Source organism: Saccostrea echinata, unplaced genomic scaffold (assembly GCF_033153115.1).
Source record: "Saccostrea echinata isolate AGI-Se365-2 ecotype Australia unplaced genomic scaffold, CSIRO_AGI_Sech_v1 ptg000054l, whole genome shotgun sequence".
Taxonomy (NCBI): Eukaryota; Metazoa; Mollusca; class Bivalvia; order Ostreida; family Ostreidae; genus Saccostrea; species Saccostrea echinata.
The window spans coordinates 29,610,507-29,627,024 of record NW_026889803.1 but is presented as its reverse complement, the minus strand read 5'-3'; the positions used below and the strand labels follow the sequence as shown (position 1 = coordinate 29,627,024).

The 16,518-nt window shown below is 33.0% G+C and overlaps 1 protein-coding gene across 1 annotated transcript; it reads right to left on the bottom strand.

Annotated features, from left to right (window-relative positions):
* Positions 1–4,408: 4,408 nt before the first annotated feature.
* Positions 4,409–16,305, bottom strand: LOC133171923 (uncharacterized). The gene is made up of 15 exons (XM_061306717.1): positions 16,197–16,305; positions 14,451–14,577; positions 13,778–13,902; positions 13,455–13,522; positions 13,115–13,206; positions 12,662–12,712; positions 12,357–12,426; positions 12,140–12,228; positions 11,629–11,778; positions 10,886–11,000; positions 9,784–9,948; positions 9,527–9,571; positions 6,989–7,090; positions 6,744–6,827; positions 4,409–6,223 (listed from the first exon to the last, which is right to left on the bottom strand). Exons 1-15 carry the CDS (start codon positions 16,252–16,254, stop codon positions 4,409–4,411), a joined length of 3,156 nt encoding a protein of 1,051 aa, XP_061162701.1. The 5' UTR covers positions 16,255–16,305.
* Between the last annotated feature and the right edge of the window lie 213 nt (positions 16,306–16,518).

Sequence of the window (16,518 nt, the reverse complement as noted above, 5' to 3'; positions counted from 1 at the left end):
GGTTCATATAACTAGTGTATTTTTATTTCTTTTATTTAAAGTTCACTATCTGTCAAAAAAGGCTATGATTCTAGTGTTAGATCGTTCTTTTTTTTTTTTCCAGAAAAATGACAGTGAATACTCTTCAAAATACATGTACAAGTACTTAGTACATTATTGGCACATCTTTTAAGTGTATATTTGGTACTTATTTGGATTAAATTATCGCACAGATTTTCTTCATCCAAGATGTTTATTTTGAAAGGGTGGGGTAAAGTCGTTTTGTCGTTTCTGCAGCAAGATCTGGTGTGGTGGACGTGAGGGTAACAGGCTAACAATATTCTCCTAAAATATTGTTTTTCCTACCTTCATTTGGATTTCCATTCGTTTTCTTTGCGTTTAATTGCATTTATATGACTTAGACTGCAATATTTAGTGCAAATTGAACGTTGTGGGAAATCTATAGAGGTACATAAAAGTGTTCCGAGGAAAATATATTTAGGTGTATAATAAGATTAATAAATGTCCAAGAAATTTCATCCACCAGCCATCTTTGATACCTGCCTCGAAACAAAAACAAAGAAAAAGACAGAGATGGGTGGGGGTTCAACACGAAAAAATTGATCGAAAGAAAAAAAATTAACTTTAGTTGTTTACGAAAAGGAGGAGGAGCGCGCCAAATCTAAGGGCGTCTAGGTCTTAACATGATTATGCAATGTGCATTGTTTCTCTTGTCTATATCTTTCCCCTGTGTGGAAGGGAAGGGGGTAAATAGTGAGGGGATGTCCGTCGCGGTCCTTCCGTACGTCCGTAACGCTTAGCGGTACCCATGCATTGTTTATCCGCAACTCTTCGTATACTACTGAATAAAATAATGCGACTTTCACAGAACGTTTATTACAAAGTGCCATTGTTTGTTTCGTTCTGACATTTTGGGGTTTAACATACCAAAACATGGACACTGCTTTTCTTTCTTTAATATCGGGGATACCCGGCTATCTCTTATCCGCAACTCCTCCTAAATACAAAGTTCTGCATAAACTGTATAATTGAGATTTTCACAGAATCTTTATTACATAGCGCCGTTGTGCACTTCCTATTTAACGTTTTGATTGAACAGATATTTGGCTTTCCCATGGCAAAACATGGACAATGCAATTCTTTCTAAAATATTGAGGGGTATCCATCTCTTATCCACATCTCCTCGTATACCACGGATAAAATATGAGACTTTCACAGAATCTTTATTCCATAGTACCATTGTGCACCTCCTATTTTTCGTTTTGATCGGTCATATGTATTGTCCGACAATCCTCAATATCGCTAAAAAAACGTTGATGCTCAGTTTTAAGATAAAATCGCTAAATTTGCCAGTCACTAAAATTACCCGTTGTATGCGGTAAATGTTATTTATGTCTCTACATCTGCAAATACAAGTTCATTATTTTTGTAACAAAAGAGTCTCCAAAATGACTTCTTCGTCATACCAGTGCTACAGACTACGAGACTGAATACTGTCTTTATCCTTCACCCCCACTTCGGCAAATTGCAATTTATTATATGAACTACAAGATCTTGCTTTTCAGAGGCTGAAAGGTTGAAGTGTTCAACAGAGTGAGCGCTCGCAAACATTTCTGTTGGCGAGATAAGGAATTTTGGCGAGCGCTCGCGAACGTTCGCTCTGTTGAACAGGCCTCATGTTACTTTTAAACACAGCTGATAATTTCATTCCAACACGAAAACAACCGGAATTATAGTGGTAGTCACGCTCCTCGTAATAATCCCATTTCCTTCAATGAAATATAAGATTCAACCATTGAGTGATAAACATTGTTTATAATAATTTTTTTCATGAAAGTTGTATATCAACAATAGACAACATCATGCATATCAACAATGAACATGACAAAATACAGTCCAAGTAAAAATTATAAAACAGTCATGCATTGTTGCAACCACTTTTGAAATAACGACCACTATTGAAATAATTATTTCAATGGTGGTTGAGAGTGCATTTCAAAATCAAACACAGGTTATAACCACTATTGAAATAATGACCACTATTGAAATAATTATTTCAATAGTTGTTGAGAGTGCTTTTCAAAATCAAACACAGGTTATAACCACTATTGAAATAATGACCACTATTGAAATAATTATTTCAATAGTGGTTGGAAGTGCATTTCAAAACCAAACACAGGTTGCAACCACTATTGAAATAACGTTCACTATTGAAATAATTATTTCAATAGTGGTTGAAAATGCATTTCAAAACCGAACACAGGTTGCAAACACTATTGAAATAATGTTTACTATTGAAACAATGATTTCAATAGAGGTTTTGAATGCATTTCAAAACCTAAACTAGGTTGCAACCACTTTTTTGAAAACCAATGTGGTTTTTGTATTGAAATCATTGTCAGCAACTATTAAAATCATTATTTCAATTACTGTTGAAATCATTATTTCACTCACTATTGAAATCTTTATTTCAAAAGTGAACATTATTTCAATAGTTGTTGTAACCTGGTTTAAGTTTTGAAATGCATTCAAAACCTCTATTGAAATCATTGTTTCAATAGTGAACATTATTTCAATAGTGGTTGCAACCTGTGTTCGGTTTTGAAATGCATTTTCAACCTCTGTTAAAGTAATTATTTCAGTAGTGAACGTTATTTCAATATTGGTTGCAACCTGTGTTTGCATGGTTTTGAAATGCACTTCCAACCACTATTGAAATAATTATTTCAATAGTGGTCATTATTTCAATAGTGGTTATAACCTGTGTTTGGTTTTGAAATGCACTTTCAACCACTATTGAAATAATTTTCAATAGTGGTTGCAACAATGCATTACATTATCATAATTTATGATCACGCATAAAAGAATATGTACATGAACACTGTATGTGTCATACATATGTATACAATGTATATTCAAATGTTTGTAGTGAAAAAATAGTTCAGACACAAGCCGATAAGGAATACATATCCCCCCCTCCCCCCAGTCCTATAAAATCTTGATATATCCCTTTGATTTCCCACCTATTACTTATCAATTCGAAATATTTGGTAAATTTTCATGCAACACACACATCAAGTTTGACAATTCATATTTTAAAAGCAAGCTAGCTAGTATACAGTACTGTTCTCATTTTAATATTTTAGCATTTTTAGTGCTACCTTTAGTGTCATTCAAGCGCATGTAGATTTACTATCTATCAAAAAGTAATCCTTGTAGTCTTTTTTTTAATTTGCATCACTGAATTTCAAAATAAAAATCCCATCATAAGTAATTGTAGCCAGCTATCTCCACATCAAAATAATAATGCTGGAGATGGCCAGAATATGTCAAACTTCCAGTTGGGTATTAATACAATAAAACTTCAATGAAACCCATCTATAGGTACTTTCTCCTGAATTAAAAAAAAGAAATAAGGGGGGAAAATCATATGTAAACTCTAATCAATAATTAAACTCAAATCAATAATTAAACTCAAATCAATAATCAAACTCTAATCAAAAATTAAACTAAGGAACGTGTACATGTTCAATTGATTAATTTTCATAAAATAATTTGATGCTTTGCTTTAGTTCCTTGTTATTAAAGCTTAACTAACATTGTTATTATCTGGTTTTTACTTAAAAAAAATAGACAAAAAGATAATGGAGTTAAATCAACGTTACCTACTCATCTCACAGAATTTTTTTTATAAATTGCAATCACCTTGGGGTTTAACTTTTTTTTTTCAAGATCCTCAAATACATTATGTAAGGCCATCTTTAAAAAAAAAAATTCTTTGCTCCCTCTAGACTCAGAATAAGCAAGGGCACTCCAAAGCAGAGCATTCCTTCAAATAGAGCACATCAATCTCAATGTAAATTATTACTTCTGTTTTGCATGCACTCACTCAACTTACACTCACAATCATGTTACTATATCCCCTCCAAATTTGTTGCGAGGGGATAAAAGATTGGGTCAGTTTGTAGGTAGGGAATTTTTTTTCTGAAATGTTCAACATCAATGCTTAATTTTCAAAACTCAATGAAATTGATGGTATTAATAAAACTAAAATAGTTGATTGAATATTTTGGAATGAATAAGAAAAATGATTGCATCCTAGAGTTTTTAAAAAAAAATCACAGTCAAGCCATTTTAGCCAGCCCGTCAGGAGAGGGCAAACAAACAATTTTTTTTTACAGATGGCCTCATTTTGAAATTAAAAAATTTGACCAGGTTAGCACCAAAAAATGGCAATATAATAACTTTCAATTCATTTTTTTTAATAAAAAGCCATGCATTTTTAGGACATCTTTGTCAAAATTGATGGTCAACTTTAGTAATGAATACTGACATGCAAACACTGTATAGTGATTTGATAGAAGTAAAACCCTTCAATCTTAAACTGGCATTAAATTCTCTTTGATGATCAGGTAGCTTTCTCTGGGGATTCTAGTGAAGCACTGTCATTACTAGAAGATGGAGTCTCTGCGATTTCCATTTGATCACCCTTAAATATCATACTGCTACGTAATATTCTCCTGCGTATCTGTGGAGCCTTTTTAGGTGTTGGCTTCGTCTCACTAGTTTTCCTCTCTGTAGCTTTTTCATTGTCCTTTTTTCCTTGTTTTGAATCCTTTGTAGAAGTAGTATCTTCTTTCTCTGATTGTCTCCTGGTTTTTACTGATCTCACTTTTCCTATAGTGTTCTCTTCTTCAATTTTTTCACCCTCCATAGCTTTTTTACTTTCCTTTTTATTTTGTTTTGAATCATTTGAGGTATCTTCTTTCCCTGATTGTCTCCTGGTTCTCACTTTTTCTACAGTGTTCTCTTCTTCAATTTTTTCACCCTTCGTAGCTTTCTTACTTTCCTTTTTTCTTTGTTTTGAATCATTTGAGGTATCTTCTTTCCCTGATTGTCTCCTGGTTCTCACTTTTCCTAACGTGTTCTCTTCTTCAGTGTCCTTGTTCTTTTCACTTTCTCCAGCTCTCAATTTGCTCTCTTTAGTTGCTTCGGAATTTGTCTCTTCATTTTCTTCATCTTTGTAAATCACCCTTCCCCTAGTTCTAATTGGCGTTCTCAAAAAGTACTCGGTTATCTTTGAATTCTTTTCAGGTGTACAATCCACGCCTGGCACTAAAGATTTCCTCTTAGCATTTGCCTTGGTGTCTTTCAGCTTGCTGTGTAATGGGAGATCTGAAGTAGTTTTCCTTCTTGACCTCCTTCTAGTCATGTGATCAGCTGCCTCTTCCTTGGTAGGAAGTTCCTTCTTCTCTTCTTCTTCAGTATTCTTAGACTTTTTCTGTGGGGATATTATTGAAGTGAAAACCTCCCCACTCTCTGGTTCAGTGTCACTTTTAGGAGCATCCTTTTCTACCAGAATCCTTTTCCTAGGGCCCTTTTTAATAGGCTTAACCCTAATATTTTGAATAATTGGTGATATAAAGTCTTCTGCTTTCTCATCACTTCTGACTTTTGATATGCTTCTAGATTTATCATCTGTCACAATGTTTGGAACATTAAAATCGTCATCATCATCAGATTCACAGGAATCAGACACCATGCTGTCGGCTGCCATATCCTTCTCATTAGACCCAACATCATCTTTCTCTTTGATCACTTTCCTCTTTCCGTTTCCTTTGGACTGATCATTCTCATCAGATTCTACATCACCTTTCTCTCTGACCCCTTTCCTCTTTTTCCCCTTATCTTCTTTGGACTGAATGAACTCTAATGGTAATTTAGATTTATCAAACTCAGAATTATTAGCCTCAATTTCTGACCCTATGATTGGTTCATTCTTTTTCATCTTGTCTGCCTTTGAACTTTGAGAGCTTACTGATGATGTTCTTTTTGAAGTAGTTCTTAGAGATGCAGCTGGACGTTTTGATGTTGACTCAACATTTTCTGATTCTTTAACATCAGCTACATGTACCTCAGCCTCTATTCTGGTCTTTGTTTTCTCTGTTTCTGGCAGTTTACCAGAAGAACCTGGATGAAGCTCAACATCATCATCCATTTTGTTTGTTCCTTTGAAAATTTCACTCTCACCACTGTCTAGAGAAGTGTTCTTCTTTATCACTGTTTCCAATATCTCTACATCTTCATCCTCTTTTTCACTTTCACTCTCATGCTTTGATTCCTCCATTTTAGCAGCATTCTGGAGAACATTACTTATTTCATCCAGGGCATCTTCCAAGATTATGGCAGGTTCAGCTTCCTCACTATCAGAAAGCATCACTGGCTGCAAAATTTTAAAGACATCCTATTACATGTAATTTCTTTTTTTTTCAAATTAGTATTCACAATTTTTCAGTTATATGTACCGGTACACATAAATACTGTATACAGCGTTATTTTCGCCCCATGTTATCTTCGCCCTTTCACACTTGCAAACAAATTTGCCCCATTTTAAATTTTCCCAGTCACACTTCTGTCTAAGAAGTTATACAGTTTTCTTTAAATTCCTCCTGTCTTAAATTTGCCCACTTGTGTCTAGGGCAAAAGGGCGAAAATAAAATGGGGTCGAAAATTTACCTGTTTACAGTAGTAATTAGTTCCTTTGAAAACTTCAGCCCTCACTTCGTATACATGAATTTATGTAACTGAACAAGCTGTAAGCATATTTTTATCCATCACAATCTTTCTTGTTCTAAAAGCTTTTTGGAAGTATCCCAAAAAATTGCAATTGCAGAAAAATATATTCCTTTTTATAGCTGGATCTGAATTCAAATGCTGTACAAATTATTTTAATCATTACTCACAGAATTTGAACCCTTGCCAGAGTCAACCTCTGAAATCTCCTCCTCCAACTTTTCCTCACCTTCTTCAACCTCAACAGGATCTGCCTGGAATTAAAAATTTAAAAAATATTAATCAAAAAGAGTGACAATCTACGTCAAATAAAACAAAAAGCTCAAGTCATACATGTGCAACATCAAAAATTTTTTTAAAAATCTGTTTAATAATTTTAGTAGCATTAATGACAGTTGTGTATTTCATGGTTTACCTTTGGTTTCCCTTTATCAATGAAGAAGAAATCGACAGGTAGGGAAGAACTACTGGGCTCATTCTTGGTCTCAGGTTCTTCTTCCAGCACTACATCTGGAGTCTACACAAAGTGCGAGATTTATTCATATCATCCTTGAGTAACATACATGTACATGTATAATGCACAATAGCATTTAAAAAATCACCTTGAATGCTTTCAATTTATATAACATTTTTTTAAAATTTATATTATGCTGAAATGAACCAGAAGTCTCTGACGAGACTGTAGCTCTACTGGTTGTATTTATAAAGGAAGATAAAAGTAGCACTTGGACTTGAAACTTTGCAACAGCAATAAATAGAATAATTATCCTTGGTTTAGTCTCTTTTGTGGCAAGATTTATTATTATATCAGACTAAAACTGTAGGAGGAGTAGCCTTTTAAACAATTTTACAGAAATTTTGATTTAAGTAACCATGGCAACATCATTCAACAAAATCAAAAAACAATAACACCAATTATGTATCTCTGTAGTCTACTTGTATGCTACATTATACTGAAATCAGACAAAAAAGTGTAGGAGGAGAAGCGTTTTGAAAGTTTTTCAAGAAAATTTCTATTTTTAGTAACCATGGCAACACTGTTCATCGAAATCCGAAACTGGTACAGAGAATTATGTATCTTAGTGTAGTTTACTTGTGTGCTAAGTAATACTAAAATCAGACCAAAACTGTAGGGGTAGCATTTTGAAGGTATTTCAAGGTAATTTCTATTTTTAGTAACCATGGCAACAATGTTCATTGAAATCAGAAAATCAATAAAAAGAATTATGTATCTTAGTGTAGTCTACTTGTGTGCCAAGTTATATTGAAATCAGATCAAAACTGTAGGAGGAGTAGCATTTTGAAAGTATTTCACAGAAATTTCTATTTTTAGTAACCAGGGCAACATCGTTCATCAAAATCAAAAACCAATATACAGAATTATGCATCTTAGTATCAGTGTTTTCAATAAGATTTTTCAATAGAAGGAAATATACTTGGAATAGCAGGAAACCAATCTCGGCAAGGGGTTTGGGGGCCGCCTCGGCCCCCAGCAGGTCAAGGGAGCCCTGGAGGGGGGAGGGAGAAGCCCCCCTGCCGAAAACGAAAATTAGAATTTTTGACTAATTTTTCTTACCTCTCAGGCCAATAAAAAGTACCATGTTTTTTTCACATTTTGGTCACTATCAATTATCAAATTTTACCTTATAAAGCCATTTAGACAAGAGATCTAACACAAATAAACAAGAATACAAAGTTTACATTTTCAGTTTGAGGAAATTCTGTTAGAATTCCTACGTCTTGGCCACAATTTAAAAAATAAGACTTTATTTGCTAGGTCTAAAAATTTGACATTTTCAGTTTGAGGAAATACTGCAAGAATTCCTACGTCCTACGTCTCAGTCAGGATTAAACAATTAAGACTTTTATTCGTAAGGTCTTATTATATCGGCCTAGATATAAATAATTGCTGTTGTGTTAATCTTGACCTAGCTTGTGCAGTGACAGTGAATATTTAAAAAAAACATTTATTTTCCTGTTCGACATTTTAGACCGGCCATAGATACATGAAGCTTCTGTCAATGAAGCCCCAAATTCTCAATAATCTTGATCATATCCTGTAAAGCTAAAGTTAAATCACAATCGTTGAGTTGTGAATTTTATATGAGGTTGGAATTATTCATTTAAAAAATTATTCTTTAAACTTTATTCTCGCAAGTTGTAGCTGTAGCCTTGTTCAGTAGCTGTAGTACCGTACGTATTGGATCAAATCAAACTTCGATGAAAAAGAGCGCACTCAAGGTAAGTGACTCTAGATCATGTAGATATTCGTGATAAAAATCTACGGATTTCATGTACAAACTCCGGCAAAATCCCAGTGACGAAAATTTAATAGCCGGCAACATTTCTCGTACAGGCGGTTAATTTTGCCGGTTGCCGGCTCTTATTGAAAACACTGAGTATAGTCTACTTGTGTGCCAAGTTATATTGAAATCAGATCAAAACTGTAGGAGGAGTAGCATTTTGAATGTTTTTCACAGAAATTTCTATTTTTAGTAACCATGGCAACACCGTTCATCGAAATCAAAAACCGATATACAGAATTATGTATCTTAGTGTAGTCTACTTGTGTGCCAAGTAATATTGAAATCAGACAAAAACTGTAGGAGGAGTAGCATTTTGAAAAATTGTTTACAGACGGACGGACAGACAGATGGACGGACGACGGACACCTTACTATCGCATAAGCTCTTTTGGTCTCTGACCAGTAGAGCTAAAAACAAAACTTTTTGAAGGTGAAATATAAGTCAATATTTTAGGACACAATAGGACTGCTGAATATAATTCATGACTCCTTGACTTAAAAACTAAACTTTGATCAGAAAACCATTTAATATGTGAAAAAGACTTCTGATTCATTAAAATTTCTAAATGGGAATACTCAGAAAGAAAGTTATTCTACTTTTAAAAAAATATTACACAAAAAACATTTAAGGTTTACCCAAGTACTTACTTCCTCAGAAATGCCTGCCTCTTCATCGCCTCCAATGCTTAACACCTACAAAACAATAGAAAACCTTTCATTTATCACTCTTTACATATACATGTACTAAATATTTATTGAGATAAAAAATCTTTTTTAAAAAACAATTGGAAGATGATCAAGCAAAGTACAAAGTTCATGGAACCAAGTTCAACCATTCAGCAACCCTGCTGTAACCAACACCTCTTCAGCTATTTTTGAATTAAATTTATATTTTTAATACTTACATCTAAAAATTGCTCTAAAAGATCATCATCTAAATCCTCCAATAGAAACTTGGTGATGTGACCGCCAACAAACTTCCTGTCAGTTGGTATGGAATCCATTAAAGTTGGGTTCTGTGCAGAGATCCAGGACATGAACTCACTTGGAGCTGGTGTTCTTTGAGCAGCCTAGAAATGTGTTAACAAAACTGTAAAAATATTGTCTCATTTTACTCCAAACTCAAATCATTAATACAGCAACATCCAACTATCCAGCATCCTTGATGTTTGTTTTCAGTCCTTGAGTTAAAATTATAAAACATTGTTTCATTCATGAACATCTGGCCCCAAGACCATAAACTGAGCACAGACTTAATTCAAAATTTCGAACCAATATAACTTTTGAAATAATTTTGATTATGAAACAAAATTTTTATCATATATTTGAATTTAAATATTATATAAAATTGCAAATTTTTAAGCAAATACATGAAATAAAACTCAAGATATTAAAAATCAAAATTCTGACCTAAGTCTAGTCTCAGTTTATGGTCTTGGGGCCAGTAAGCAAAGATTTTGAAGTTCAAATGTGAGAGAGAACCAAAACACAAAATCGGTCTAATCTACAACAGGTACAAGTATTGTCCATCCAACTTTTTTTTCTCATATTAAATAGAATACTGCTCTATAAACTTCACTCTAGGTGAATGCAAAATATATGTATGCAGTATGCATGAGCAGATACTTTTTGAAAATAGCAGAAACAATGATTATGGTGATACGTTGGTTTGACAAATTTTCAGCATAGATACTTTTCAAAAGAACAGTTTAAGTTAACTGAATTTAAACAGAAGTCTGCCATGTATGATTGCAAAATAGATTAACTTTCACATAAGATACTGTATATGTACACGTATGTTCTGTCCAAAACTGAACAGATAAATAAACACAATGAACAACAAACAGGCATCTGGATAAAAAACAACAACAGTCCCTTTAGCATAAGGCTGACTTTCTATTGAACTTATCACCCAAAAACTCTCGTTTTCAGAAACTATAGCGAGACAATAAAAAGAACTTTCATGTCAAAGAAATATTTAAACTGATATTTCATTATTTATATTACCTGTTTGTATTCCTGCATGACATCAGGCAATTTTTTACTTAGAAGAACAATACAGAGAATATGTTTGAGGTACATCGTACAGTCTCCCTCAATTTTTGGGTCCTTTAAATATTTTCTAAAATGCAAACCAAATAAATACATGTAAATGAAAACCATGCAATAAAACAGAATGTAAATTACACCAGGTACATGTATTTTGTAAGGAATGTGCAAGACGTACCGTAAATAAAATCAGAGGGTCAGAGAACTTTCAAGCTGATTTAATATACGGTAAATGTATTACGTACAGTATGTTTAGTGTGTATGATCTTTGGCAGAAATTGATTTTTCAATGTTAGTGTAGATTTGCTTTACCATATTTCTAAATATATTTATTAATGCACAATAAATACAAGACATATAGTACTGTACTTGATTTAGCAGAACCTGGTTTCTGCCAAAGGTGCTAAAAAAAATGCAGCAAGTTGTACAGTAAGAGACTGTATTAAACTTGTATATTACATTTTTCTCCGTTTCTGAACAAAAGATTGCAATGTGATTGAATCAAAATTTGAAAATATGGATGCTGAAAACAGTGTCATTAATGTTGTCGATAAGAATTTGAATGGCAGCTGGTTGCATTAGACCAGTGACCATCCATATGCTATGCATGAATATATAGAGAAAGCAGTAATGGGGAGGGAGGGGGTGCTGTAGAATGAAAACCATAAATGCATACCTGGTGTATAAAATTTCAAACTTACTGTAAAAATGGGTGTATGAATTTTTCATCTTGAGAAGTAAATTCCGTCAACTGCATTAAAACGTCCACTTTGGACTCATCAGGAACAAGAAAACTCACAAATCCACACAGCTTTCTTGCAATCTTTTTCCTCTCCTTCTTTTGTAAATTCCTGTAGGAAACAAAATTTCCTTCAGTAGGAACTTGTAAATATTTTTTCTAGCTTAAATTTTCTCAGGCTAATGTGAAATAGATCTTTAAATTATTTCAATACTTTAAATTTCGACCATTTACATGTATATACACTTGCAAACATGACATCCCCCCCCCCCCCCCCCCCAATCTCCAACAAAACAAAAAATGAAAAAAAAAATTACATGTGCTTTTCCTTTGAAAGATTTGTTAATTTTAAACAAATGCCCTAATCTTGAATTGAAGAATTCCAAACCTTGATAGTAAAACAATTACTTTTCTTTTGAAAAATTTGTTAATTTTAAACAAATGCCCTAATCTTGAATTGAAGAATTCCAAACCTTGATAGTACTGTTCTCATGTCCATATACATAGAACAAAAACACGCCATAATATCTCCATATGTTGGTAGGGATTTCTCCTTCTTTTCCTACAATTCAGACATTTTAATATTCTCAAGAAAATATGGAAAGAATCAAATTTCCATTTTTATCAAAAGTTACATCAAATTTTTCAACTATTCCCTACTGCCTGACACAAATTTGTCTTGTTGCATACCGAAATGTCCCTGTATTTCATGCCAAACCATCTTAAACATTCCTCCATGAAATCAGCCAACTGTTGAATTCTGAAATTTCATGATTGAAAAGTTAGAACTTGTACTTATGATAATCAGCAAGAGAGTCAAAAACTACAGATCGAACATGGAGCTGTAGACTTAGAAATTAAAGATTAAAATTGATTTATTTGTTGCCCCAAAATTTTAATAATATTTTTTGGTTAAATTGCTGATAAGCTAGCTATATAGACTATTGAATAAATTCTAATATTTATTTATTGGGTAGTATTTTGTAAACATTTACCTTGGAACATTTTTTGTTTGCAAGGCTCTTTCCACATCTGCTTGGCAATCTCTGAAAAATGAGTAACATAAAAATTAAGGAGAGAGAACTCAAAATTCTGTGAAATCACTAATTTTCATGGGGGTTTAATTTTCGTTGTTTTCATGGTATGAAGAGCCCTACGAATTCATGTCCACCATGATGATGAAATGTAAAATGTCATATACATAACTATTTAACAGTTCTTCATCCACAAAATCAAATCCCCATGAACCAATACATGTATTTTTTCCTCAAACCATGAAAATATGCATGACCCCACAAAAATATGTTATTTTACAGTACCACTTCAAATAAACTCCCTCATCATTTGGACTTCAATTCATTAATGAAAATTTTGTGTTTTGTTGTTTCTCTTGTATTTTCCCCTGCTGTTACTTGAAAAAATAAGTAGATACACTTAAACAGACTTACCTCATGTAAACATTCATAATGTTTTTCAGGCTTTGAAGCATAATGGAAGTGCAGCCTAGCTTCATTAGTACTTTTTTGTCATCTTGATGGGTCTAAAAAATTGCATGAAGAAACTTTTTATAACAAGCATCACTGCTTAAAGAAAGCTGAATCAGCAAAATGAAAAAAAAATGGTTTAGTAAAGCAGTAATTATTTCTGAAGTAACAAAAAAATCCCAGTAAAAACTTAGGCTCTACTACTTTGTTCTTATAAATTTGGAATAAAAAAGTTGCACAAGGACTTGAAACAATCATTTTTTTTTAGTTTTAATTACACTTAGAGAATGAGGTGTACTTAAACCTGCAATAATGATACATCATCTTTAATATCCAGCCCTTTTCTTAACTTCTGACTGATGACGCAACTTCCTGTTGATAAAAGATCAAAACAATGGTGAGAGATACACATACATATGTCAACAAAGTTTTCTAGGAGGAAAAACACCACAGTTTGTAAAAGCAAGCTTCGGCATTTAAAGGATGCAGTTTTAACATTGTGGACAGACATAAAAGCTTAATTTTAAGTCATGAGGGTAAGTAATTCTTGTCAAATGAAAAATTGCTGTGGGGCCACAATATATTTTAGGGACAAAAGTAGTTATTCTCCATAATTACATTACTCACTTATTTTATTTTCTTCATCACTTGACATTCCCTTTGGTGGCTTCCACGTTTCATCTGTTTTCAGGATGTGGTAAATTTTGCTGGTTTTACCATCAACATCTTTCCTTTGTGCTTTTGACACTCTTCTGTAATTTTAAATTTTAAAATTTAGCATTATATTATCATAGCAATAGACTATCTCATGAAAATCACTTCTTTAGCAATTCTAATTTAACACCCCACCCCCTTCTATTAATCATGTCTATTCTAAAATTTAATCAGATTTTCAAATTCTAATTTTAATACTATGAGCACCTGGGAGATACATGTATCTCCTGGAGAGCTTGAAAATCCAATTCAGTTTCTGCACAGAAAAAGGGAGAAAGTGCATTCAACTAACTCAGGACTTAAACCCAGGCCCCCATACTCTACCGACTGTGCTATCTGGCCTGACAGTGGAAGAACCTGTCTGATTAGCCTCTCCCCCCAACCTCCCTCACCTCTAAAAATATCAACCCAAAAGTGTCTACCTTGATAGGTTTTTTTTTTTTATATACTTCAGTTCAAGAGGAAAAGCACTAGCACCTATGTCTCTGCTGACTAAATTATTTAGCCAAATTGAATGAATCTTCCAGACCACCACATACTTAACAAAAGCTGCAGTATCATAAAACTGTTATGTTTAAAACTTTACCTCTGTAGCTCACTCAGATAACTCTCAAACTGGGATTCAATTTCTTCTCTGACTTTACCATTTGGTAGGTTGTTTATTGCTGATCGAAATGCTGAACCTAAATCTTTCCTTGACACATTTTTGATATCTGTGTAAAAGAAAAAAGTGAAGATTTATATGTGAATATCAGTAAGGTCAGTTTGCTACTTTTTAGATCCATTCCATGGATAGGACGACTTTGACAAATCCTATATATAGTGGACCCTCAGATATCCAGACACTTCAGCTTCTGGACAATTTTTCCCGGGAACAGAATTTTTTAATGTTATTTTGTCTCGTTTATCTGGAATTTTGCGTTCCGTATCCAGATGGTCTTTTTTTTTTTACCACAAAATGCATTTTTACGTTATATTTAATGTATTTATCCTGACAGTAATTTTTTAATTGTTCTGTCAAACTAAGCTCAAATTTCTTGAGCTGGGTATTAATTGCTTAGAAACACTTGCCTGACTGTTTGTTTTAAAAGATGATCACCTGTGACCTGTTATCAATAACTTGCTGCAAGGTTAATTATATTAGGTCGATAGGTGTGCACAAGACTCTCCATTCTCTGACATGAATTTTATAAGTATTAAGGAAAATAATTTTATATGTCAATAATTTTTTTGTACTCGGCAAATGTATTTTTTAGTTAGAATACAGTTGTAACATTGATTTTATGTATTGCTACTTATAGACATGACATCAAAGTTTTTTTTATGCACAGTATGGATGAGCATTCGTATTGAAATTAAGACTCTACCAACAGTTTGTTTCTCTACCAGCTCTAAAGAGAGTTGGCTAGGGGAAGTTCATTCATTAAAACCTGGGAAGCAGAAATAATTAATATGGCAATATAAACAACGTTTCATCCAATGACAATGAGATTATTTATTTTATTTAAAAAAGTATTACTGAGTGGTACTGACGTATATTAATTAAAGTATTTAAACTATAAAACATTGATAAAAAGCGGTATAACTAAAATCAAGGCAATTCAGGTATCCAGACGCTTCACCTATCCCAACAATTTTGATTGGGGATAAATGAGACTCCATTCAAAAGTAAAAAGTCTTCTTAGAGAATCTGTTATTTCAAACTATGCTTACTTTACAAAAATGAGGTGCACCACATCTTCTTTTCTGTTTAAGATTTGTTGTTCAATAACTGATTCTGATTTATGACCTAAGTAATTAGAATTCTTATCTCAGTATGTAGCTTGTAAATCAATTTTTTGTGATTTCAGCATATTCAGAATGTCTGATTTAGGGTGAACACTGTCTAATCTATCTTCAGAATGATGTACGTATACCTGGTTCTCCTTTATTGTTCATTATTCACAAATTAAAAAAAAAATATTGCTCATTACCTTGGGACTACTTAAGTTTCTCTAATTTCATAAACACATTCATAAAGTAAGCCTTTATAGCTCTTATTACGGTTTAAAACATAAGAAATTGTCAAATCCATGCTGAAATTATCTTCAACATTTTTTTCTAAACAGGCCAGGAATCCGTTTGTCAATCAATCAAATTCATGTGTAATAGGTGAAGATCTCACTTTAGTCCTTGATAAAAGTATTCTGATTAGCCTCTTGAAGGCTTATCTTAAGATATGCAAACATTTCACTAAAAGCTGATTGGACCTGGGAGAAAATATTTTATATTCGTATGGAATCAAAGCTACAAAATACAAAAAAAATCTGTTCATTAGAACATTTGGGCATACCCTTGACATTTTTTGCGACAAATTTGATAACTTTCTTGATTTTCTTCTGACTATCCATGGGTTGTGAATATACACGTGTTTCAAGCAAACTGGAAGTCTCATAATAACAAACTTTTCCAGTAGGCGCCTTTTTATTGGTTGAAATTGAAGGGGTTTTCCAAAAAATTAACCAATTAAAAATCGTGTAACATAGATTGGGATTTCGATCTAAGTCATTTATTTTATTCTTTAAACCATCATTGCAATGACGAGAATGAGCATTTGAACATTTAACTAATTTGATTCTTCATTTTTTGTACTTTTACGATTCAAAATATTTCAA

What these genes read in the sequence shown, in the direction of transcription:
- LOC133171923 (XM_061306717.1), bottom strand. Translation starts at nt 16,254, where the DNA reads ATGGATAGTCAGAAGAAAATCAAGAAAGTTATCAAATTTGTCGCAAAA. An exon ending in TTCATACACCCATTTTTACA is followed by an intron (nt 11,001 to 11,628) that starts GTAAGTTTGAAA and finishes TTTGCATTTTAG; the next exon opens with AAAATATTTAAAGGACCCAA. An exon ending in TCATGCAGGAATACAAACAG is followed by an intron (nt 9,949 to 10,885) that starts GTAATATAAATA and finishes ACACATTTCTAG; the next exon opens with GCTGCTCAAAGAACACCAGC.